Raw genomic sequence first — 23,474 nt, 5'->3', positions numbered from 1 at the left:
ATTTAAATAGACCAAAAGAAAAACGAAAAATAATTTCTTTGCATAGATGCAGAACTGAGATGCAGTGAGCTTAAATGGCAGGCCTTCCATGTGGCCAGTGGAAGCCAAACTTCATATTGTGGCAAAGACACTGCTGCATGTGTGTGATAGAGTGGACACTGGGAAACATAGGCCTTGTTCCACTGTGCAAGGGTGATTAGGAGGGAGAGGGTTGTGCTTAGTGCTGTAATGTGGATGCTGGATTACTTGCGTATTCTGTTCTCTTTTCCTTCATCTGCTCTGTGTCAGCATGGGTTTAACTTCATGGCTCTTGCTGTCTTTTGCAGTGTATTCTGAGACCCAGGGACAAGAGTGCTCTCCAGGTGGCAATTGGTTTCTTCTTTTGTTACAGTATATTAAATTTACATAAGAATTTTTATCTAATTGTCTGACTGGAGAACAAACTTTTAAAGGGGATGGCATCTTAACTAAAACCATATTTCTTGATGTAGTGTTTAACTCTCCACTCAAGGATGCGTGTTAGGAATGGTATTGGTCCAGTTTCAACAAATCATGTGCATGACTGTTGTTTTTTAGCTTTTACCGATCAAATCAATATGATAGTTTATTTAAGGCTGTGTGTCTCAAGATTGCAGAAAAATGTTGAGGCAATTTGCAAAAGCAGTTTCTCTTTGTATTTTGTTTTCTCCGCACGGAAGCTGTTACTGATGTTTCTGCCTTTGTGTTTCCATAGGCATTCTTGCCAGCATTTGTGTACTCCTTGAAGGTGTCTCCACTCATAGAAAAAATAAGTGATCACAAGGATTTTAAGAAGCTTCTCAGGACCCGGAATAACATACTAGTGCTGTATTCCAAATCTGGTAAGTTCCCTTTTTTTTGTTTGTTTGTTTGAGTTTTGTTTGGTTTTTTTTCTTTTCTTCTGGATGTCACTGTGTTGTGACACCAGCAAGGTGTGTACCAAGGGGCTTCTAAGTGACTACAAGGGCTTCTTCAGGATTGGTGTCCTTCGTTCTAACTCTGAGGCTCTTCATGTTTCAAATCAGAGTCATCTTAATTTGGCCTTCTAATTGCTCTGTCACATTGGCAAAAATGTACTAAATTCTGACTTTGTCTCCAGAAATGGCTCCCTCTAATAAGAGCTTTCTGGTGTGTTTATCACAGTAGTTTGCAAGTTTTGATTTCCTGGTGACACTGAAAGGCTTAATGAATAGTTACAGTACTGAAATCAATCCATCTTTGCTGCTGACAGCTTTGAGTGTCCTATGGTTGTCTTTCAACTTCAATTAACAAAATACAAAAATAAAAAAATGAACTGTTGTGTAAGAGGGATAAATGACTCATCTCACATTATGCCACCTGTCCCCTTAAATCTTTTTTTTTGTCTTCTCTTTCATTCAGACTCTCCTTTCTAGCTGTTTATTTACCTGAATGCTCTTCCTTTTCCTCTGTTCTCCTGCTATACTGTTGTCTTGTTTGTTTTGGTGTGCAGAATGCTGTTATGAATGTGGAAGTCATTGGAGAATAAGTAAAACGTGTCAGTTTTCCTTAGTGCTGTATTGTTTTTGTTGTTGCTTCCTTTTCCTTCCTGTAGGCAAGCAGTACAGGATAATGCTTTGTTTGGGCACTGGGTCCTCCTTTTCTGACCTGTTGCAAAGGTCTTAATTAAATACAGTGATGGTAGACTTGCTGTGGGTTTGTAGTGTATCAAATGGGAGCAGTATATGGTAATTAATATCCTCTTCCCCTTATCTCCCCAGTATCAGAGAATACTGCAGACAAAGATGTGCAGGGGCTGTAATAATTATCTTTGTTTCCTGAAGATATGCTTATTCTGAAACAGTTAAAATTATATATGTGACTTATTTTCTGTTAAAAGACTTGTGTTTTGCTATAGTGGGGAACTTTTAACGCTTGAACTTGGCCAAATGGTTTTGTAGTAACAGGTTCAAAGTGAAAACCATGAAAGAGTTTCTAATGCTTTTTGATTTTGAAAGGAACACTTTAGATAAAAAGACATCTGTATTATTCAGCTTCTTAAAGGGAAAATTTTCTTTTTACGCTTAATATTTTAAGTGGTGGTTGCTTTCATTTTTAGCAGCACAACCAGAACACTTCAGCTATGACACTCATCTAATAAATGTTGCCCTATGGGCATTGTTCAAAAGCCATGTTATGGAGATTTCTTTTTTTTCTGTTTTTGTTATTTAATTGGTTGGTTTTAGAAATCTAAAGCATTGCATGCAGACCTGACTGTGGGATTAATGTTTCTTCCTAGAACAGTGATCCTTGCACAATTAGAATTCTGTCACCCAGAAAGAGAGGAGGGGGGGAAAAAAAGAGAGAGGAGTTTGGAGGTGCAATTCTAATCCCAGATATACATCCCCCAGCTGTGATGAGATGTTGACCAGCATCTGATCATACTACTGGAAGAAAGGCTTTCATTCCCAGCTGAGTAGAACTGGGTGGCACTTTCTATCTCATGCAGAGAATTCATTGGTTTCAGAAGGTGTCCTGATCTGTAGGAAATACTTGGTTCACCCTACAAGCCACATATCCTGCCAGGGCTGCTCAGCTAGTGGTCCTTGGGGACAAGTGGGTCCCTGAATGTTTATTTTTAAGAGTATGTTTGTCAAACTGTTCCACATGCAGAGAATTCCCCCGTGTGTCTGTCCCTGTGTTGGGGAGAGGGAGCAGTGGCAGGTTATCAGTAGCGGGGGTGGTAGGAGAGTTTCTTGAGAGCTGATGTGTGTGGGTTGGTGTCTGATGGCACCAGGCCCAGGCAAAGGCTGTCAAATACAAACAAGCTGTTCTTGGCTCAGGAGGTTGCTGAGGTAAAAATTGTGGAGGTTTAGAGATTGTTTGAGAGGTATCCCTCAAATATCCCACTAGCTTGACTTTTCTACTTGGACATCTACAGGCCATCACTTTCTCAAATGCTGAAGACAAGATTCTGTAGAATCATGTGGTCTGACCCAGTATAGCCATTCTTACATTCAATTTCTTGAAGTAGTTGTGGAGATCTGGAAGAGGCTCTGGGTTTCTATTTCCTGTTTATTGAGGAAGGAAACAGTTCCTGTTAAATTTTTGAGGTGCCTGGATACTTCTTTGTACCACTATATTTTTCTCTTCTGTTTATTTTCAATAGCATTTATGAGACTATTTTGGAATGGAAGTGTTTTGTGAAATCTACACATGTGGCGTGGCATTATAAAAGTCTCTGTTGGATATCTGTAATTAGCCAAGTTCTTGGAAGGCCCATTTCTGGGTGCTCCTTAGGACTGTTGGTTTGGGTGGCTCCAAGAGTTACTGTGAGAATTAAGTGTGTTATTTTCTCTGTATTACAGGGGTAGAATTATAGAGACAGAGATGCTGAGTGCCTTGCCCTTACAGCTGATGGAAGTCCTGAATGAAATTGCTCTAATTAGCAGTCAGTGACACAAACTGGTTCATGCCCAGCCACAGGGAAAAGGCAGTGTTGGGATGGAAGCTGTTTTTACTGATCCCTGTCATACTGGTTTCTTCAAATTAGACAGAATGGTCTTCCAGTGCTTCACAACAAAGAAACATGCCATTGTGTTGTTCTGTGTGGAGAAGTTATGCTGTTGTTGATTTATTTTTATTATTTTATTTTGTCTTCCAGCTGCTGCTGCAGAAAGCTCGCTCAGATTATTGTCCAGTGTGGCCCAGGAGGTGAAAGGACGAGGTACTATAGGCTGGATAGACTGTGGGTACGTGTCGCGCTCTTTGCCTTCCTTTTTTCCCCTCTCTCCTTTTGGCTTTTATTGCTACCTTTTTTTTTGATGTCTCTGAAACCCTTTGCCTTTAACTGAACCCACATCATTCTGTGCAGTTTCTTCTGTAGGGAGCCTGTATCTTACCACCCTCTCTTTCTTTGGACCCGTGGTGGGGAATGTTTTTTTCCCTTATCGCTGTTGTCTGCTTCTCTGACAGGATGTTTTTCAGCCTGAAGCTGGAGACCCCAGTTAGCATTGCCTTTCATAAGGGACACACAGGATGAAAACTCTGCCTGCCGTGGCTTTTCCACAAGCCAGGAAAGGAGAAATCCCACATGTTCTGCCTCAGGTGGAGAACAGTGCAGTTCTGCTCCAACAGCAAATGTTGCATGAGCAGTAAGGCTGATAGCTTGGTTTTGAAGTGTCCACTCATTTGTGTTTCTCAATAAAATGTGCTTTATTTTAAAGGCTTTCCTCTTTGCTTGTATAAGTTACTGGCAATTTTTAACGTGAAGGCAGGGAAACTTGTTTTTATAAGTGGTTGCCTGTGTGGGGAGGAATGAACAGGTGTGTACCTTCTGGTTTGCAGATGTGAAAGCCTCCAGTGTGATTGAGCTCAATAACACATTGCTTGTGGTTTTAGCTTGTGTACTGTAGTGCCTCTCTGCCTCTGCAGCTTTGAGGGCTTTGCCTGCAGGTGGCAAGTTCCCCTTCCTGTGCTGCAGAGGAACAGCTTGCTGCCTACCTGTGTGTTTGGGTGGATTGCCATGGTATGAACAGATTGGATGCTGTGCACAAATGTGAAGTCAGCTCTGCACATCATGTGGCTCCCTTAGAACTGTACTTGGAGACTAACCCCCATCCATCAGTCAATGACCCGAGTGGGTCACTGGTAAATCAAAGGTAACGTGGTTTTGTGCTTGGTTAACCTGCCTTGCTCTCCCCCTGCCACCAGGCAGGTGTCTCTCCCGTGGAGTCCTCTGATTCTGCCTTCTGTTTGCATTCTGTTGGGCTCATCCAAGTGCACACATGCTTTCAGCTCTGCATGACTGATGGGGACAGTGTTCCAAGTCATCTGCTGGCAGAAAGCAGGGTTGTTCCTTGGAGGTCAGTGGCACCTGTACTGCTTCCCACCTGCTGAAAAGCCAGCAGATAAATTGTATTGACCCTGATGAGGTGAAGGTTGTGTGGAAATCTGGCATGCCTCTGAAATCTGTGAAAGCTTTCTGACAAAAGCACTGATAAGTAATTTTTGGTTGCCAGTAATGAGGGCTAGCAAGTAGATCACTGAGTCAGCCTCTTGGCTTCAGTTTCTAATCAGCCCCATTTCTGACTGGAGGCGTCATTACCTTCTTGTGTCTTTTGTTTTAGGCTACTCTGTGTTGAGGGACTTAGTGTTTACTGTGAGTGTACATGGCATGTGTATACAAATGTATTCAAAATGTGCTATAATACAACTAAGCAATAACCATGTCCAGCATTTATTTTAGTTGTGGGCTGGAGAAGGAAAGATTCAGTGTTTAGGACTTCCGGTTGAAATCTAGGGAAGTTTTAGCACTTAGTTCATTGGGTCAGTCTGCACTCCTGAGTTTTTAAGTGATGGTGATGGGGAGGGAAATGTATTGTTTGGTTTTGCTCTAAACTAAACTTCAATTCATCAGATCCTAATAAGCTCTATAGTTCCAAATGTCGACATTTAAATCAACTCTTGTTATGGAAGTTACTTGCAAGAAATATATTTTCAAGTCTCCTCCAGTAGTGCTTTGATACATTTCATAGGAGGCTTGGTACTTGCAGTGTCTTTCCTCTGGCCACATGGGGAAATATTTAAGTTAAGCTTCCTGTTTGTAATGACAGGTGACTTAATCTCAGATGGTGAAGCAGCCTGATGATGGTCGTGCCATAAGAGGTTGGGAGAGCAGAGAATAGATTAGTAGATTCCCAAAATTTGATTTGATGCTGGTAATATTACTATCAGATTGCCACTTAATGAGTGGCAGGCAGTGGCCAGGGTGCTGTGACTTGGCCATAAGGTGTTACTCTGACTTTGACGGTGAAGCAGTGCTTTCTTTTGGATTACTTGTTTGGAAAGAACCTGGAAAAATTAGGTGGCCATTTTTCAGAGATGTCCTTCTATCCCTTCTATCATTCCTGAAAAGGGATGTCATTAACAGAGTTTGTGAACTTGCCTGATGGGGCAAGGTGAGCTGGAAGACTGGCGCATGGTAAGGAGAGGTCTCAGTGGATGCAAAAAAAGCCCCCAAACAAGTAGTTTGAGCCTGAACCAAATTTTGTGGTTGATTTGCTTCTTGATCTTCGGAAGCATTCTGAAATCAATCTTGTAGTGTTGAGGTAATTTTGAAACAATTTTTTTCTTGAAAGGTTTTTTCCTTTGCTTACTGCTTTTTTATCTTTTTTATTGTATACAGGTGGCTGCAAACTGCTGCCCACCTTGTTGCAGGGATAATACCAGAGAGGCTGCAGTAGTGCTGTGTGTCACAGGTCACAATGGGCCAGCTGTAAGGCCTGGACAGCTGGCTCCTACCAGAGTGGCTCAAGCTATTCTGCTGCAAGTGTGCTGGAAGCTTATTTGCAAGCCTTCATGCCGAAACAAACAGCACACAGATGCAGAGATATTTACAGCACAGGCTCAATTTGTTTTACAAATACTGACAAGAAATGTCTTGTTTGGCAGCAATATTTAGCAGGAAATTTTGGCTTTGCTCTTCACATCCCTGCTGTACTGGGCTTCTTTGCCTTCAGATCCAAGCATTGGCAAGGCTGGCATACATGCAGAGTTCTGGTTTGTGTCTCTGCTTCCCTGTGGCGATGATGGCAGTCCTTTCCTTTTCTTTCTTTCTGGATGGTGCTTTTTTGTTTCTTGTCATTCTCCTTCCCGTCATTTTCAGGAGACAGTAAGAACATGCTGCTCCACTGAGGGAGATCATTATGGATTGCTAAGTCTCTGCAGTATGTTCTTTATTCTGTACAGTGGAGGGGAGTGTGCAGATTTGTGGCTGGAAGTGGGCTGCCTGAGTTGCTGGTTTGCGTAGAAACTGTGTTCCTTGGCCCTGGCTTCTTACGGGTCTGTGCTATGAGACAGAGGTTAGACCCAAACTTTCAGTTCCAGGTGGAACAGTTCTCAGGGAAACTAGGGAAGAGAAGTTAGTTTTCAGCACAATGTAGGGAAATACTTGGTTTCTTGCTGAGACAAGAGCAGGTTGCCGCTTATTTTGTCACTTTTGGGCAGGGTAGCAGAGATCCCCAGAGTGCCTAGGCTTGGGGATGTGGGGCTGGGAATGCCAGGTGCCTGCTTTGGCTGCTTAATTGGGCTCACTTTAATGCCATGCTGGAGCAGGGCCATATGAGCACAACGTGCCCTGGGACACCTCTGCATGTGGCACTGTAGATAAGGTCCTCAGTCAGGAGATTTTGGTCCTTTTGGCACCTCCTTCTATATATGAAGGGGCAGCACAAGAATTGCTTGCAGCATTGAAGTGGTCACTGCTCGCTGCTGTGTGCTGAGATAGCATATGTGGCTCTGTACACAGTTAGACATGAAGCTCTTTCAGTTGTGAGTGAAAGGCTCACTCATAATGTGAAAAAAAATGTTTAATTTTAGCCTTTCCATGTTTTAATTAGGAAGCCCTCGCTGAGGCATTTGATGTTGAATGAATGGTGGTGTGAGAGGCAAAACAATATTTCAATTAATCATGTCTGGTGAGTTGCATTGTATCGAGGGATAGAGCACAATATTGCAGGTTGCTGAATTTTCACTGTTCCAGAGATGGATCAGTCATCTTGAGAGCAGGAGTTTTGGGACTCGTGTCTGGGGAGATGACACGTTAATAGAAGCTGAGAGTTGCTGCTTCTGCTCCTGGCTCTTTGAATGAGTCATTTCTTGTTACTTTGTGCTGTTACAAAAGGTGTTTCTTTTTTCCAAACAACAGGGTAAATATTGCCTGATTCATTAGTCAATGTTTAGAAAGAGTTGGGAGAACTTTGAAAGGAAGATTTCTGCAGCAGCATGAATGAGTGCTCTTTAGGTCATTCAGATACTATTGAAATGGGCATGTAGGAAAGCAGAGGGTTGGGCTGTTTACTGAATTATTTTTTTAGTTGTAGGCTGATAAAAAGTTGGAAAAATTAAGGGCATCATAGGAAGTTGAAAGCTTAAGATGTCTGCAAAAAAGAAAAGGTTGTGTCCTGTTGTACAAGACTGACAGCTGCTGACTCCAACAGCAGGCTGGGGTTTGTGCTGCAGAGCCTCTCTGTCCCCCCTCGTCCCTCAAAACCTCCTTTTGAGGCATCGTACAACTGGGGGTGAAGCATTGATGTGGTCAAATAAAAGTGGAGTTTTGTGAAAAATAGAAACTCCCGGCAAATCCTTATGGTGGCAAGTGAATGGTACAAAGTGATGTGCCTGGGAACACAAAAAGATGGAAATGCCTCTTGAATGAAAGCCAAAGGTTTTGTTGCTTGTCTTTAAAGCAGATAAAGCTTGAGTCCCAGTGTGTGATGTCCTGAGTTCTGGTTTTGAAAAATAATTCTTATAAACTTACTCTCTAGTCTTCTTGAGTGGGTTTTGTGATAGACCATGGTGTGACCAAGGACAGCGTGGAAGAGCGTAACTAGTTTGGGTTGAAGTGGAAAGAAAGTAAAATGGCTTTGTTGAAGAGCAAATATGTTTGGCAGGTTATAAAGCACATTGTGGTGCAGCTTTGAAGAGGTTGAAAGTAGCTCTTTCCATCCTGAATATGATTTAGTGAACACTCCTGGGTTTTCCTGTTAATGAATTGTCTCAAGTTTTTTATTAATTATAACTCCTGCCCAGTTGTGGATTGATATTTTCAAAAAACACCCGTTTCTTTGGCTCTGGATAATTGTTCTCTGCTCAAACTTGCATGGTTCCCTTTACTGTAGGTCCCAAACATAAACAAAGCTGTGTGGTTTCCATCTGCTGTCATAGCGCGTGTGCTTGGCTTTAGCACATCAGACTGCTTGGAAGAGGAAATGCCATCTGGTTAAAATGTCTGACTAATTTTCGTTTGGTTTTAATCCCACTTTTTCTGCTTAAGCGTGCCATTCTTTTAGTCCCTTTTATGTGTCATGTGCATCATTCTTGTAGTCCTCTTCCCCAATAACTACTTGTTATTGTAGGAGTCCTCTGACACTTAACATAAAGGTAAGACCATAATTTGGCTGGTAAAGAAGTACTTTCAAGGCTACACAGCTAAATGTGCTGGTTCATGCGAGCCAGATCTCGCGAGTACTTGTACATTCTGGGGTTTCCACCAATATCTGTGTTTATCTGCCTTTTAGATGAAATCCTCCCAAATTTCTAACTTCCTAATGCCTTGATGCAGAAAGGCTTTACTCATATGCACAATTATTAATAAATGTGTTTAATGCCTTCATGTAGCAGGGAGATGTTTTAGAAATAAGGCTGCTGGTACAGATGGTGTTAAGTGTCATTTTACTCTCTAGTTTTTACCTTTACTCGTATAAAGTCACTCAGAAGTAGGATTTATTTAAGAGAATTCTTGTAGCTGAATTTTAAAGCTGATAAAAAGCTTTGAAATTGCAAATAAAAATTACCAGATCTAATTGAGGAAAAAAAAAGAAAAAAGGAGTGGTGCTATTGCCCTGATGCAGCACCTTCCATCCAAGTAGATTTGCAGTGTCTGGGATTTCTGCCTTTTATTCTTGAAGGTGAAGGGCAGCAGCAGCTCCGAGTGGAGGGCACATTTTAGGTGGAGGTAGCAGAGGCTCTGTTTGCAGGGGAGGAGTGCAGGTGTCCTTCAGGAACACTTTGCAAGTGAGTTATACTGACAGTGTGGTCCTTGTGTGGATGCAGTTTATGTGGGCAAACTGTGCATTTACAGCATAGATTTTCGATGCCTCCCTTTTGTCTCTGTCATAACCTGTCTGCATGGTGGTTAATGCTCATTCACATTAAAATCCTTTTATATTCCTATAAGAGTGGCCATGCAGGAAGTGTTATGCCAGTCTGGAAAAAAATTCTTTAGAAGTAGGCTCTCAGTTCCTGGCATAAACCCATTCAATTAGGTGTGTTGCATTAACTGAGAAATGCAGGTCATTTAACTAAAATCCACAGTAGTAGCTGGGTATGTGAGGCTGGGCTCGTGTCTGATTTTCATCCTAACTGTGAGTATTCCATGTGTTTTGCCTAGAATTGCTCATTAACTGAATCTTCAGAGTTGCTGCTTTTCAAACCAAAATGAAGAGTAAGCAAGCTAAGATTTAAAGAAAGTTACCTTCATTTTCCTGCGTCCAGTGCTTTGTTTAAAGCATCCTCCAACATCCATCCTCTCCAGGCCCATAGTGCAGCTAAAAGTCACTAAAGGACATCAGAGGAACAGTGCAATGTGCTGCAGTGTCTGTGTATCTTGGGGTGACACGTACAAAACCTGCTTTGTGTAGGTCTTAGATTAGTGTGAACTCAAGACAGAGTGGTAGTCACATTGTGTCCAAGGTTAGGGCAGTGCTCCCCTGTGCCAGGTTGTGTGAGTTAGCAGAGGCCTGATGAGGAGAGCTGCTGCTTTGCAAAGAGGTGGAGTGTTCCTTGGTTTTAGAAGTTTCTGCACAGACTTTGATAGCTCCTGTGAATGTGTTCACCTTATTTCTGTGCAGGTGTGTGGGCTGCCAAGTGCCTCTTGCTGATTTGTATTTCCATGGAAAGTAGCGTTCATTAATAACATCTTGACTTTCTGCAGGGCTGGAGCTTATAATTTTTTACCTTAATTGTTTTTGCTTGATGATATGACAATACCTGTTACCTTTTTGTCTTGGTTTCCTTTGTGCTCTTTGGCTTGCTCTTGCTTGCAGTGAGAATTCATCACATGGGTTTTAATTTTCAGAAAATACTTCTTTTTAATCTCATTTCTATAGATTCGTGGCCTCTCTAATTGACTAATGGGCCCAGGGAGTCGTTTGTATTGGGTGACAAGTGGTGCTGGGTCTCCACAGCACATGGATTATTCTGTTTGCATTCCTGGCACGTTCCAGGGTAGTGTTTGGAGCAGAAGGCTGCAATCACTTTCCAGGTCACAGTTGGAATTTTTACTGTATTTTAGGGGGTAAAATCAGCCCTAAATTCAGATGAGACTCTGTCCTGCTCCTCTGCTAGTCCTTATTTTTAACTCTTTCCAGCAGTAGGTTTTTGGGTTTTGGTTTTCATGCTCCCCTATCCCTTAAAAGATTCCAGCTTTTCATCTGCCGCACTGTTTGAGTGGCTCATTTGTTCTGTGCTATGGAAACCTGTTGCTATTGTTACCTCTTTCATAAGATAATTTCCATCAGGAACCTAGAATGGGAGCAAAATGTTGCTTTGTTTTCTGAGATAAATCTTGTATTTAAGCTTCCTGTGCTGATTACTTCTGCCTCCGTTTCTCTTGGGTCCTGTGCCTATTTTGGTGCCTGCAGGTTCTTAAAGCTCACTCAGGAGTGGAGTATCAAAGTGCCTGTCTGCACGAGTAGCTGAGTATGGGTTTTCTGTTCGAGTAGATGGAAGCCATTACCGTCCTGCTCTTTGGAGAAGTGCTTTTGCAAGCCAGGCTGATGGTTGAGAAGTGGGTTTTTTTAATTTCTTTTTTCATTTCTGATTTCAGATCTGTCTCAGGAGAGTGATACATAAAGGTCTGGGATCTTTAAAGAATATGAGGAGACTTATAAATGTTACATGCTGTCAGCAGCAATAGTTGTGGCAGCGGCTGTCCTGGGATGGGAGGGAGAGGTGAGGATGATGGGGGGGCAGGCGATACCTGCAGTCTGAAAGGAGGAGAGTTTTGCAAGAGTCAATATTTTTTTGTTTGGTCAGCAAAGTCCACAAGCTGCTGTATTGTAAATGGATGAGGGTGGGATCGATGACTACAAGGAGCGTAGTCAAAATCCCATATTGTCCCCAACAATGGATAATGAATTGCATTTTTGATTTCGAAACCTTGTAGGAGCACATCTGACTACAACTGATGGTTAATGACTTCCTCTTTCACATTAGGTGTGCAAGTGCAAATGTGTTTTTTATTTTTAGGTGGATTGAGGACATTTTTCCACCTGACACCCCTTTTGCTGCTTTTTTTGGGTCACAAGCTCAATTAGTTGTTTGGCAGGATCTCAACTACATGCTTTTTCAGGATAGACATCAGTCTGTTGTCTAGAGAGAGTATTCTATGGAAGGTAGCCAGAGGGTGTTGCAGAGTCTGTTCATTGGGCTGGGAAACCCTGTTTGACAATTTACTTCTGATGCCTGGGCTGGAATTGCAGTTGAACTTTCCTGAAGTTATAACTGGAGTTGCTCTCTGTACAGTAAGTTTCACTATAACATAAAAGAATGAAAGCACTTAAATAATAGAGACAAGAATGAGAGATTGTGCTGGTAACAAGATGACAGCTTTGACTAGTACTTTTCAAAGCTTTTCCAGTGTTGGGAGGTTTGCTGTGTAACAATCCTGTTTCTGCTCTGCCATTTTGCCTTGCTCTTGGAGCCTGTTCTTCCTTACTCGTTCAGTTTTCTCTCTTCCAGCTGTTGGGACAGTGACAGTGTTTGTCTGTTCAGCCAGTGATACAACAGAGGCTCTGTTGCATTGGAGTCTACAGGCACAACTGTGATATAAGGGGCTGCTGAAGCCTTATTTACATGGATTATTAAGCCCTGTTTCAGATGGAGAGATGTACAGATAATAGAGAAAATCTGTTTAGAGATTGTGAGGTCTGTGGTTCACATGTGGTTACACGATATGCTGATAGAGGAATGAGAGTTTTTAAGCAGGCAGATTTACTGACCTCATTGCTTAAATTTGTTCTGTCAGCGTTTTTTTTATTACTTCTTTTGTGCCTGGAAACACTGTAGGTGTGAGTGAAAAAGAAAGCTGGGTGCAGTCGTCACTGCCCAGTGTTGGAGGTGCCAGCACAGTGGCATCGAAGTGCCGTGGCCACACAGCGCGTGCACATGTTGCTGTCACACTGAGAGCCGGAGACCTGGGTGCTTTTTGGATGGCATTTTTGTAATTTCCAAGGAGGGGATTTGACAGTCATTCCAGATCCTCCCTCTCCAGGGGCTGCTGATGTTTGTGGGGCTGTTCTCCCTTCTTCATGAGAAGCTAGTGAGCAGCATTACATGATAAGGGAAATAATTAGGAGGCTGTAAAAGATGTTATTTGTGCTCTTGAAAGAGAATGGTGCTGAGGTTATTTGGTCTTGCCATGTTCCTTTGGGACCTGTCAGGACAATATTCGAATTTGCCCCAAGGAAGGGTTTTTGCACTGCCACCTCCATGCACAATTTTTTGCTTAGGACCCATCCAGCTTGGACTTATTTTATTTTTAGAAACCAGTGTGGACTTAACTGCAGCCAAACTCCTGGGTCTTATTTTATTTTGTGTTCCTGCTGTCTGAAAGCCTTTTTCTGTGTTGCTCCTGCCACTGGGGACTGCCATCAGTAACACTCATGGCTTCTCCATCCTTATGACCACGAGCTTCCAGGCCTGTGGACAGCCCTGCACAGAGCATCTTGTGCCACTCCTAAGGAACGCCTGTGACACGTCCCCTTCAGGTGCTGGCTGCACTGCTGGTGAACCAGAGGAGGCCAGATCTCCTTCACAGGTCCCTCACCCTCCTCCTGCCTTGGTAACAGCTGGCTGCCTGTGCTTAGGGATTATTCATGCATGCTAATGTTGACAGGGGACCCCAGAGGTTTACAGGGAGCACTCCAGTCGGGCTTCCTGCCAGCTCCATCGTAACCCCAAATGACAGAAGTGTGTCCCAGGTGAGGAGGTGGGCATGTGAAAGGAAAGGAGCGAAGTATTCCTGCAATGCACGCTATTTCTCTTGTTATTTAGACTTCCTGTTTAGTTAGGTCTACTTGGATCTTTCATTTTATTGTTCTTTTTACCAAGCTGCCATATGTTTTCACTTTTCCAGCAAAGGCACTTTGTGGAGCCCTGCTTTGGTTTTGTGGGAAGGGAAGCGTGGAGAACATGCCTGTGGTAGTGGAAGGAAGCCGTGCTATCGTGCCACTTAAGGTTTGACCTTATTACCACATAGACAGCTGCTGGTTAGGTCCTTTGAGGTATTGAAAGTTGGTTGTTTTGGATGATTTTCCAGAGAGATAATGCTGGATAATTGTAGGACTGCCCGCAGCAGTCCCTTCAGCAGAAGCACAGCAGGGACCTGGAGGTTTTGAATTGCTCTGGACAGAAATGGCACGGAATGGGTGCTGGGGGCACTTTACTGATCTCATCTTCAAACCAGTATTTCCTGACTCTGGTGCCTTATCTGGAGTATCTTGGCCTAGGTGGTAGAGTGCTGATTTTGGGGGTGGTTTCTGGCTTTTTAGGTTTTTGGGGGGCTTGGGGTTATGGGCTTTTTCCTTTTTTTTCTCATTCCTTTCTCTTTTTTTATACTTTTAGTCATTATAGCAAACTCTTACACTGCCTCTTCAAGTGATATAATTAAATTGCAAGAACCGGAGTCCTAATTACCCTCTCCCATGTGAGAGTTGAAGAGCTCATCTTCAGAGAGAGGCTGTTGGCTGAGATTCAAAAGACAAATCTCTGAGCAGGCTGCATCTGTGTTGATATTTACTCTTATTAAGAATAATGGTCATTACCAAGTGATATCAGAGTAAGTTGCTCTTTGCAGGTTATTTTTGCCTGTCTGGGAGGGAAGGCAGAAGGGAAAGCAGAATGAGTCCATCTCTGCCATTTCTGTGCATCTCCTTTTCTGCTTTTTCCAAAAAATTGTTAGTATAGCATGTGAGCTGGTGGGTCTGGCATGTGCAAGAATCTGCACTGATGCATGAAAAAATTACTGATACATATTTAGACATTTCCTATTCTGGGAATTTGCTCCTCTTCCATCCCTTGCATCGGTGCATGTAGCTTGCATAAACAGACTAAACTCTCAATGCAGCCGTGCAGAGAATATGCCCACTAAGTGGTAGGAGACATACTGGAGCAAACTGCTGCTTTCTTTCCTGTGATAATGGCTGTGCATTCAGGCAGCTGTGTGAATCTCTGCAAGTATGGAAATCCTGAAAGCAGGGCAGATTTAGATCCAATGAAACAGCTATTCTTTTTTTTTTTTAATAGAAACTCATGCAAACAGAAAATGAATTGTTAGGAGTTGCATTGGTAGGAGTTGCTAGCTGCTTATTCACAGGTGTGTAGCTCAATAATAATGTTTTGTAGCCTTATTCCATTCTTAACCTTGCAGGACTTTCCTAACATGAGTATCCATCCGTATCTCTAAATGATATTTAAGGAAGCATTCTTGCCCATATAGTTTGCAGTTGCACCAAATAGGTGGTAGAACTGGCAACAGAGCTTTCTTCATACCCATTTTAATTCTTTGCTGATGACAGAACAATTTTTCTGCACATCTTGGGTTTTGACAGAGCCTGTTGCTTGAGGTGGGTTTCAGCATTACATAGTTCACGTCAACCACCTGACATTTGTCTTGGCAAAGCTGAGATAGCCACAATTACATGTGCATACTGGAAGCATTTGGGAGTGTCTGGAAGAGCATTTATGATTGTTGACTGTGATGTGGGCTGACTTCAGTGAACTGTCTGGCAGTCAGTGCAGCAGGGCCACCAGATTTGCTCTGGGCCTCTAACTCTGTCTGGGGTAACACAAGAGAATGACCTGAAACTGGTGTCTCCTCCAGAGATGCCCTGACCTTTGAGTCACTTAGGTTTAGCCCATTGGAGGACTGTGGGTGAGAAAAGACAGGATGTTTCCAACCTGTGGGTTTGATGTTGCTGCAAAGTTTGAGTACAAACTCCATGTGGCAAACACGTTTTTTTGGCATAACTCCAATCCAGGGTATTTGTTCTGTAATGTAGTTTTGTTACAAGAAATGTTCACATTACTCAGTTCTCAGACTCTGATCTCCGGCCTCCTGGAGAAGCAAAGGGACTGTTTACAGGTTACAGTGGCTTTGACTATGATCTGAAAATGCAAAACTCACATGAATTCAGTAAGACTCTTCAGATGAATGCTTCTATACAGTTAAGACTACAAGTGCTTCTTCCTGGTGTGGTAGTTGCATGCTTTGTTAGTTCCATGAAATTCTCATTTCCATCTTCAGCATAATATTCTGATTTTGCTGCTTGTGTCCATAGCACACTCCTCCTCATTTCCATCTACTATAAACAACTGGAGAGTTTCCACTAAGGTGTACTCTCACCTGCAGCACACCCTGAACTTAGTGTTCCTTGTTCCTCACATTTGTAGAAAGGCAGCTGGAGAACATCGGGAGAATTAGCACCAGTGCTGGCAGCAGCACTTAATTTGGTGGTGCTCTTGCAAGCCTTGCATCTTGTTGTCTCTAATCAGTTTAAACTTGATGGGTTTTCAGTGTTTTCATTTTCTAAATTGATTTATCGGTGTGAAAGGTACAAATTGTCCTCTGCTGGGAACAGGTTTCCAAGCTGTTTAATCTTGCTGTTTGTCAATGCAAAGAACGGTCTTGTCAGTGTGAATCATCCTCTTTTTTTTTGTACTTGTACTGTTTCACTCCTCTCCCTGGGTCTTCAACCAACTTCTTACTTACTTCAACTCAAAGTCTCCTTATGATTTCACTTCACATTGCTTAGAGCAGCAGTTAGGCCATGAAGAGCCTTTACCTGCCCACCAAAACAAATGTATATGCACTTTTCTCCCATGACTTTCTCTCTTCTTAAACTCAGCCTAATCTGGTGCTGGAAGCGATTCACTTACTGAGTTTAAAGACCACCTGCAGCAGTCTCTCTGCCGTTATAGGCCTTCTCCTTCTTCAGGACCTGTGGCAGGTGGTCTTTACCTTTGCTTGGTGGGTGTGGCACATCCTTCATACCCAGAATGAAGGTGGTTGCTGAGCTCAGGATATAAAAATTTCAATTAGTTCTTGTTTTCTGCAGGATCTTTTTAGAACTTAACACTTTTGATTTGGGCTTTGACATACCATGAACATGGCGGGGGAGGTGTTGTTTTGTCTTATCATCTGCCAGATGTAAAAGCTGATGTGCTCTTTCCCTTTGAATCTTTTCACAGACAGAGCTCTTTGACCACCACCTTAACAGTAGCATGGGATTACTGAAAACTAAATTTTATGTTAATCCCATGGACAGAAGGTCTGCTGAGGTGCTTGGGCATGTTGAAATGAGCTGCTTTTCTATTGGTTAGGGCCTGGCTTTGGAATGTGATTTTAACACAGTTCACTGTGTCCTGACCAAGCAAACACAAATTAAATTGACTAATGTGGCTTTTCACAGTGCTTGTTCTACAAACTTAGCTAAACAGCTTCCAAATTACTGTTAGTTGGAATTAATTGCTGATAAGGAAGCCCAGCAACGAGTTCTCAGAACTGAATGCATTTGATTTTCTTTTTTGGTAACCTTTCTTCCAATGTATGTTTTTTGCAGTGATACTGAAAGCCGAAAATTATGCAAGAAGATGAAGGTAGATCCTAATTCAAAGGAGAAAGGAGTGGATTTACTCCATTATAAGTGAGTGCTGGGCTGGGATTTGTAGTTACTAATTGTTGATTCTCCCATTAGGACTGTTCATTCTCCTTTCAGCTCCATGTTGCTGCAGCATTAAGATGACTTATTTTTTATCCTCTGCCATGTGAAGTTAACTGCCATTTCTTCAGTTTGCAAGCATGTGTTGTGACAGAAGTTAAGACAAATTTATTCTGCTATTGAATAGAATCCACTAAAAACACAAGCAGGGTCGGGGAGAGAGATCCAGTGGCCTAAAACTGCACAGTGCTCAGGACTGATGCCTGAGATTTGAGTTGTCTTACTTTCTCTGTCACTTGCCTGCTGGCATGTGCCTTGGACAAGTTGCTTCACCTCTCTAGGCTTTTCTCACTTGAGAGAGTGCTTTGTAAAGTAAGTAGAGCAAGGCAAGTATAGTAAGACAGCAAGAGATTTTATTCCTGAAAATAATAGCAGTGGAAGTACTGTTAGGTACACCAAGCAGCTGCATCTCCATCTCCAAAAATCATGACTTACTAAATATTCTTGTTAAAGGGTCAGAGAGGAAATAGTTTACTAGGAACCTGCTTGCTTTACACTCTGTTTTGCACTCTTTCTTTTTCCTTACTCTTGTTTTTTGCCACCCTTAAATTGCTGTACTGTAAATTCTGCCTAGTTCTGTGGCTTTGGCAGGATAACATTATTCTGGCTGGTGGGAAGTGAGGAAGAGCAGCTGTATGATTTCTAGTAACATTATTGTAAGTTAACACTATTCCCCACTCCTTGTTCAACAGGGACGGTGCATTTCATACTCCATATAACAGAGCGGTCACATTGAAGGTAAATTTAAATATTTCATTAATATTCTTTTGGTTTTGCTAGATATCAATGAGACATTTGTCGACTAAAAACAGGTGTTGGTATCTTTTCATGCTGAAAAGGGAGAGAGTTAATCTTCATAAACAGCTGTCAGAATGGCCTAAAGGTTTTTATGCACATACATATCTGCCAACCACAGATCCAGGAAAATTGTGGATTATTTAAAAGATTGAGCCGATGTTGAACTGTAAGGTAAATTGCTAAGTTAACCTTCAAACTGGTAACAAATAAGGATGCTCTTAGTGGTAGTATAATTAAAGTATTAGCTGATACTGCATTTTGATAGGGAATTCTCTGAGGTTCTTAGATTCTGTATTTATAAACTTTAAAGAGAGCTGAGTGGCCTTATCTTTGATCAGATTGTGGAACCACAGTTCCTATGGATGTGCTCTGAGTGCATCAGGGATAAAATGACTTTTCTTCTTTTCCAGCAAATTTTGACATAAAGCAACACTCTGTGGGCCAGGGAAAAGAGAAGACAATGAAACAAATGTGTAGATCTTGATGACTGTGGAAATGGTGAACTAAAAACACAGTGAGCAGGCCAAAAGTGTGCAACTTTCCTGCAAAGCCCTGGTAAAGCACTGGGAGTTTGTGTATGTGAGGCTACAGCCCTGCGATGACTTGGCTTCCAGAAATCTCTTCTGTCCAGCTCTGACGCACAGTTCCCATTTCTCTTCCTCTTCCAGCAAATGCAGGCTCTGCACCATCATTGGTCTTGTGGAGGCTTGATGAATCACCTCAGCCTGACACAATCCCATGTACATTCTCTTTCTGGCTTGTGCAGGGGGTTGCCCTGGGATGGAGAAAAGCCTTTGTGAGATGCTGTGTGAAGCTGAGTCTGCAAAAGTGGCTGTTCCTAAGTACACTTTGCTCTGGACCTTGGTTTTACATGCAGAGTTGTAGAGTAGCTGATGGGGGACTGTCTTGGAGGTGTGCTGTGATTTGAATTCGTTCAGCCTTTACTTGGGGCTGTCGGGCAGGATTTGCCTGAGGTGGGAAGAGTAGGACTGTCTGTCTTCCCATCTCTTGCAGGAGCAATCTTGCCTGGAACTAGAAAGGGCAATGTTAGATACCCAGCCTAGTCAGCAACTGCCTGAAGCTGCTTCTGTACTTAGTAAATGCAGCTGATGGTTTTTTATTTCCTTGCTGAGTTGTGGGGTGAGGGAGACTTGCTAGTTGCCTGAATTTGGGTGATTTGAACAACGACGTATCTTTCTTGCCCTCCCTGAAGTGCTGCAACCAGGACTTAGTGCTGTGACTCTTCCTTACAGATCAGATGAAGTGGAAAGCACCTGCAGCACTCCAGGGAGTGAGTGATGGGCTGAGAGGCAATCATAGCACAACAGGAATCTGATTGTTTATTTCTTCAGTTGCTGTTCTGTGATGAGTATTTCCCCTTTTGTGCCCAGCCTGCTGAGGAGGAGGAAGCAATATCCCGTGGACAGGGATGTAGGATTCCATTGGAGGTGGAAGGGGGTTTTGAAGGTCCCTCCCTCTAGGGGCTGTAGTCTTCCTTAATGTAACTGGCCCTGTGAAACCAGCCACTAATGATTCACAGGTTGGGCAGTGGTTAAATAACTCACCTGAGTGTTTACTTGTTCTGCTGCTTGCAGCTGCCTGAATATTTTCTGTATTTCTCCCTCTATTCCACTTCTGTTGAGCCAGTGACCTTTGTTTCTCTCTCTCAGCTGTGTTTGTCAGGAATCTCCAGTACATATGAACAGTGAGAAGCAGAGCAACACAGTTATGTAGAGTATCATACTCATTTTATGGACAGGTGGACACACTGAAGAACAGGGAGATTAAAGGATTTGTTTCTCATCATTCAGCAAACACGTGGCAATAAAATTTGGATCTTCTTTCCAGGCATCCAGTAGACATATTAATACCTGACATTTTGGAGAATGATGGACACAGCTCTGAGGAACTGTAAAAGGATTCTTCTGAAGAAATCAGCAATTTTATGTGGCTGATCCAGCTGATAGTGTACTCAGGTTTTTAAGAAAAGCTTTTCATTACTTAAAGTAACTAAATCCTTATGTAATTAGCAGAGATGCCCTTGTGGGTTTACTGTTAGAAAAAGGAGGACTAAAGGGTAGCTCAGTGTTCACAATGGGGGGAAGTTACTTAGCAGTCAGAATCTCCTGCTTATGAGACCTGTGTTAGGATCTGAGTTGTTTTGCATATCTAGTAAAGGGGGATGGAATGCAAGAGACCATAGTTTAGTCACACAAAATTATAAGGAATAGTTTAAAATATTTCCAGTTCTCCACAGAAGGACTTAGGTTCTCACAGTACTAAGTGACTTGTCAATGTGAAAGCTGGAACTTGTGGGGCAATGAACATGAGAGGGAGGGAAACTCTAACCATGCTGGATTAATGTGGATTATTGTAATGGGTTTTGAATTGCCAGCTGGACAGTGATTGGCTTGAAAATATTAGCCCTATGCTTAATAGTACTTTCTGTCAAATGATTAGCAAAGGAACAGAGAATGGAAAAGGAAATGTTATTCCACTATTTTGAGTCTGTTGGGTTCCTTCATCTTGTGTGAGATTATGGTTGCCACATCAAGTCAAAGATGTAGAAGTACTGCAGAAGAGCAGTGAGGCTGATCGGAGGCACCGATGGCACGATTACTTCCATGAAGATTCTCATACTTGGAAAAAAAGGAGGAGATTCTGATAGATATTTGTGTAACTGAATAACTTAAAAAGGGGAGTGAATACCTCTTTTTTTCTCCGAACTTGGGTGCAAACAGTAGCATTTTGGGAAAGTCTGGGAACTTGCAGGTACATACTGTGAAAGCCAAGAATTTAGGAGTCTTAAAAACAGTTTTAGATAGTCATAAGAGATAGATCTGTTGATAGTCAGCAAGCAGAGAGGTCCGTATACAGCAGCTGGTACAGAGTCCATAAACTTAATTACTTTGGTCCAGAAATTGTCAACATACACCAGTGTATGCTGTATAAGAATGGCACTAGTGTATCTTTTCCCCAAGTATCTGTAGTCATCTGCTGTTGGAAACCTAAGCTTAGATCAGTTTTTGATCTAACCTGGAATATCTGTTCATGTGTTGCTGTAGCCACACCATGTCCTAATCCTTGGTACTGCCGTAAGGCAGAATCCAGGCTATGTTTATTACACGATGAAGTCCTTTTTGGACTATAAAGTACAGAGAGAGTTTTACCCTCCTTCTAAAATGGAGAAAACTCATTGAAGTATGAATCTGCTCAGTACTAGCAAGGGGAATAGACTAACCCAATAAATTGGTCCTGCTCTAAACTGTGAATCCATTTCAAGTTTGCAGTTGTAAAGTGTGAGTGCGAGTGCGAGAGTGTGTGTGTGTGTGTGTGTGTGTGTGTAATTGAGGCAAGTGTTTCTATAAGCATCCCTACTGCATGACACTTTACAGGAGTGAAAAGTGCAGGGATGTGTTTGTCCATTTTTTTTCCAGGTTAAAACCTAGGTCCATGTGTATGATCACCAGCTCTGCTGTTAGAACTTGCTTGCTTTCAGCAGCCATTGGCTGGATGAAGCCACGTCCTGTATCCTACTGAATCGATGTTTAAGGCTGAAAGCTGTCGCAGTGATTCAGGCATCAGGTTACAGCCCATTGTGGCTCTGTGAGGTCAAAACAGGTCCTGACCATATCACTGCAGAACAGGAGTGTAGCTGATTCTACAACAGAAGAGTTGCTGTGCCCTGGACCTTGATGTGGTCTCTGACCCAGCAGCCTGGGGACCAGTGCTTTTCTGTGATTAAAAAGTGCTGTGGTTTGTTTGGGTGTTGTTCTTCCCTATTTAAAGCAACAAGGGAAGTTCTCTTCACCACATGGAGAAATGAGGACAAGGCAACGTACTGCCTGCTCCTGCCAGAAAACATTACACATCTAATTTTTTTCTGTCTTGGCTGAGAGGGAGAGGCTGGATGAATTAAATCTCTTTAATCCCCCATCCTCTAACCGCATCTGTTTCTGCATGACTGAACTTGGCATGCAGGAATTCTTGAAACTAGCAGAGTCAATTACACTCATTAGCTGTTTAAAATGTTGACCCTCTCTCCTCCTCTCCAGTGTATAGTTGAGGTCTGTGCAGACTGACTGAGCAAAACTTGTTGCAGCTGTCCTAAAAGTCACTGCTGTTTTGTCATCTTCTTTCTTTTCGCCACATATTATTAGTCTTCTTAGGATGTCATTTGGGATGTTAATGCTTCTAGGTTTAGAGCTTTTTACGCTGTGACTCCATTGTAAATTACTTGATTTTATATATGGGGTTTTTTTCCCTAGCTACCTCCTCTCTCTGCTAATGCCATTTTAAAACAATTTCTTCTTGAAGTGTTTGTGGCCCTAACACTACTACCTCGCCCCTTAGGTCTTCTTACTGTGTACCTTAAGTGCTTTGCTTGCTGTCTGGTGACTGATATATGCTGCCTCTTGTGATAAGACAAATCTTTTCAATATTAGCTGTGCAAGTAGACAGAAACATAAATGCAATAAATGGATCCTGTAAGCTCTGAAGCCTTATGAGCCTTGCAGTAGCAACTGAGATGCAGGAAAGTGAGCTGAACTCCCCTCCCTGCTGATAAGCTGCGGGGATGTTGTACCAGAACAACCCCACCAAAGGCAGAGAGGCAGCAAAAGTGTCTCTGAGACTGTCCCAGCAGTGGCATGTGTTACCAGGAGAGCTGTCCACCTGCTCTTGGGAAGGTGGAGTACATACCTGGGCTTTTAGATAGATATTCTTGGTGTGTATGTCACTATATACTCAGCTCTTCTCTTCAGTCATGGGCTGCTTTGGCAAAATACCCCATGGGACTGCAAAAGGCTTTAATGAAGCTTTTCTTTTCTCCAGTTCCAAGTGAACTCTCTTAGTGCTGCTGTGGCAGCATTGTCCACTCATTTCTACATTGAAGGAAGCTCCTCAGGGACCTCACTACTGGTGTGGCAGAGATCCTGTCTGGGACAGGATACACACCAAGAAGCAATGCCATAGAGAAAGAAATGGAGTCAGTCTGAGTGGTGAATGAACATGGAATAGCAGGAATTGTTAACTAGAGCACAGACATCTGAGGCCAACAGTGGTCAACCCCATGCTTCCATGTAGAGCTGGAAAGAGGGGGTAGCGTGACTGCCGGAATACATGGAGAGCATCCGGTTGACTTAGGAGGCCTGGAGTTTCCTTCAGGCTCAGGCTGAAGTCAGAGCCATCAGGGAGTATGTCCTTCTGATAGACTGTCTATGGTCTGGGATTGTTGGTTGCATGTCATTTGGGTAAAGCAGTTTCAAAGTACATGTTATGTGTACTCTGCTTGTTGATTGTGGCAGCTGCAGAATCGTAGAGTCTGGTACTTCTGTCATGTTTGTTTCTTATTCTCCT

General features: G+C 42.6%; 1 protein-coding gene across 1 annotated transcript in view; it reads left to right on the top strand.

The window, feature by feature from the left end:
* Nucleotides 1-23,474, top strand: part of PDIA5 (protein disulfide isomerase family A member 5) — a 101,110-nt gene that overhangs the window by 10,855 nt on the left and 66,781 nt on the right. The window contains exons 2-5 of the mRNA XM_071562321.1: nt 734-860; nt 3,641-3,728; nt 17,160-17,243; nt 18,011-18,056. Coding sequence (XP_071418422.1) covers nt 734-860; nt 3,641-3,728; nt 17,160-17,243; nt 18,011-18,056 — 345 coding nt within the window. The remainder of the gene's footprint in view (nt 1-733; nt 861-3,640; nt 3,729-17,159; nt 17,244-18,010; nt 18,057-23,474) is intronic.

Source organism: Pithys albifrons, chromosome 8, assembly GCF_047495875.1.
Source record: "Pithys albifrons albifrons isolate INPA30051 chromosome 8, PitAlb_v1, whole genome shotgun sequence".
NCBI lineage: Eukaryota > Metazoa > Chordata > Aves > Passeriformes > Thamnophilidae > Pithys > Pithys albifrons.
The sequence above is the reverse complement of the archived record's forward strand: the minus strand, read 5'-3'. Positions and strand labels throughout refer to the sequence as shown.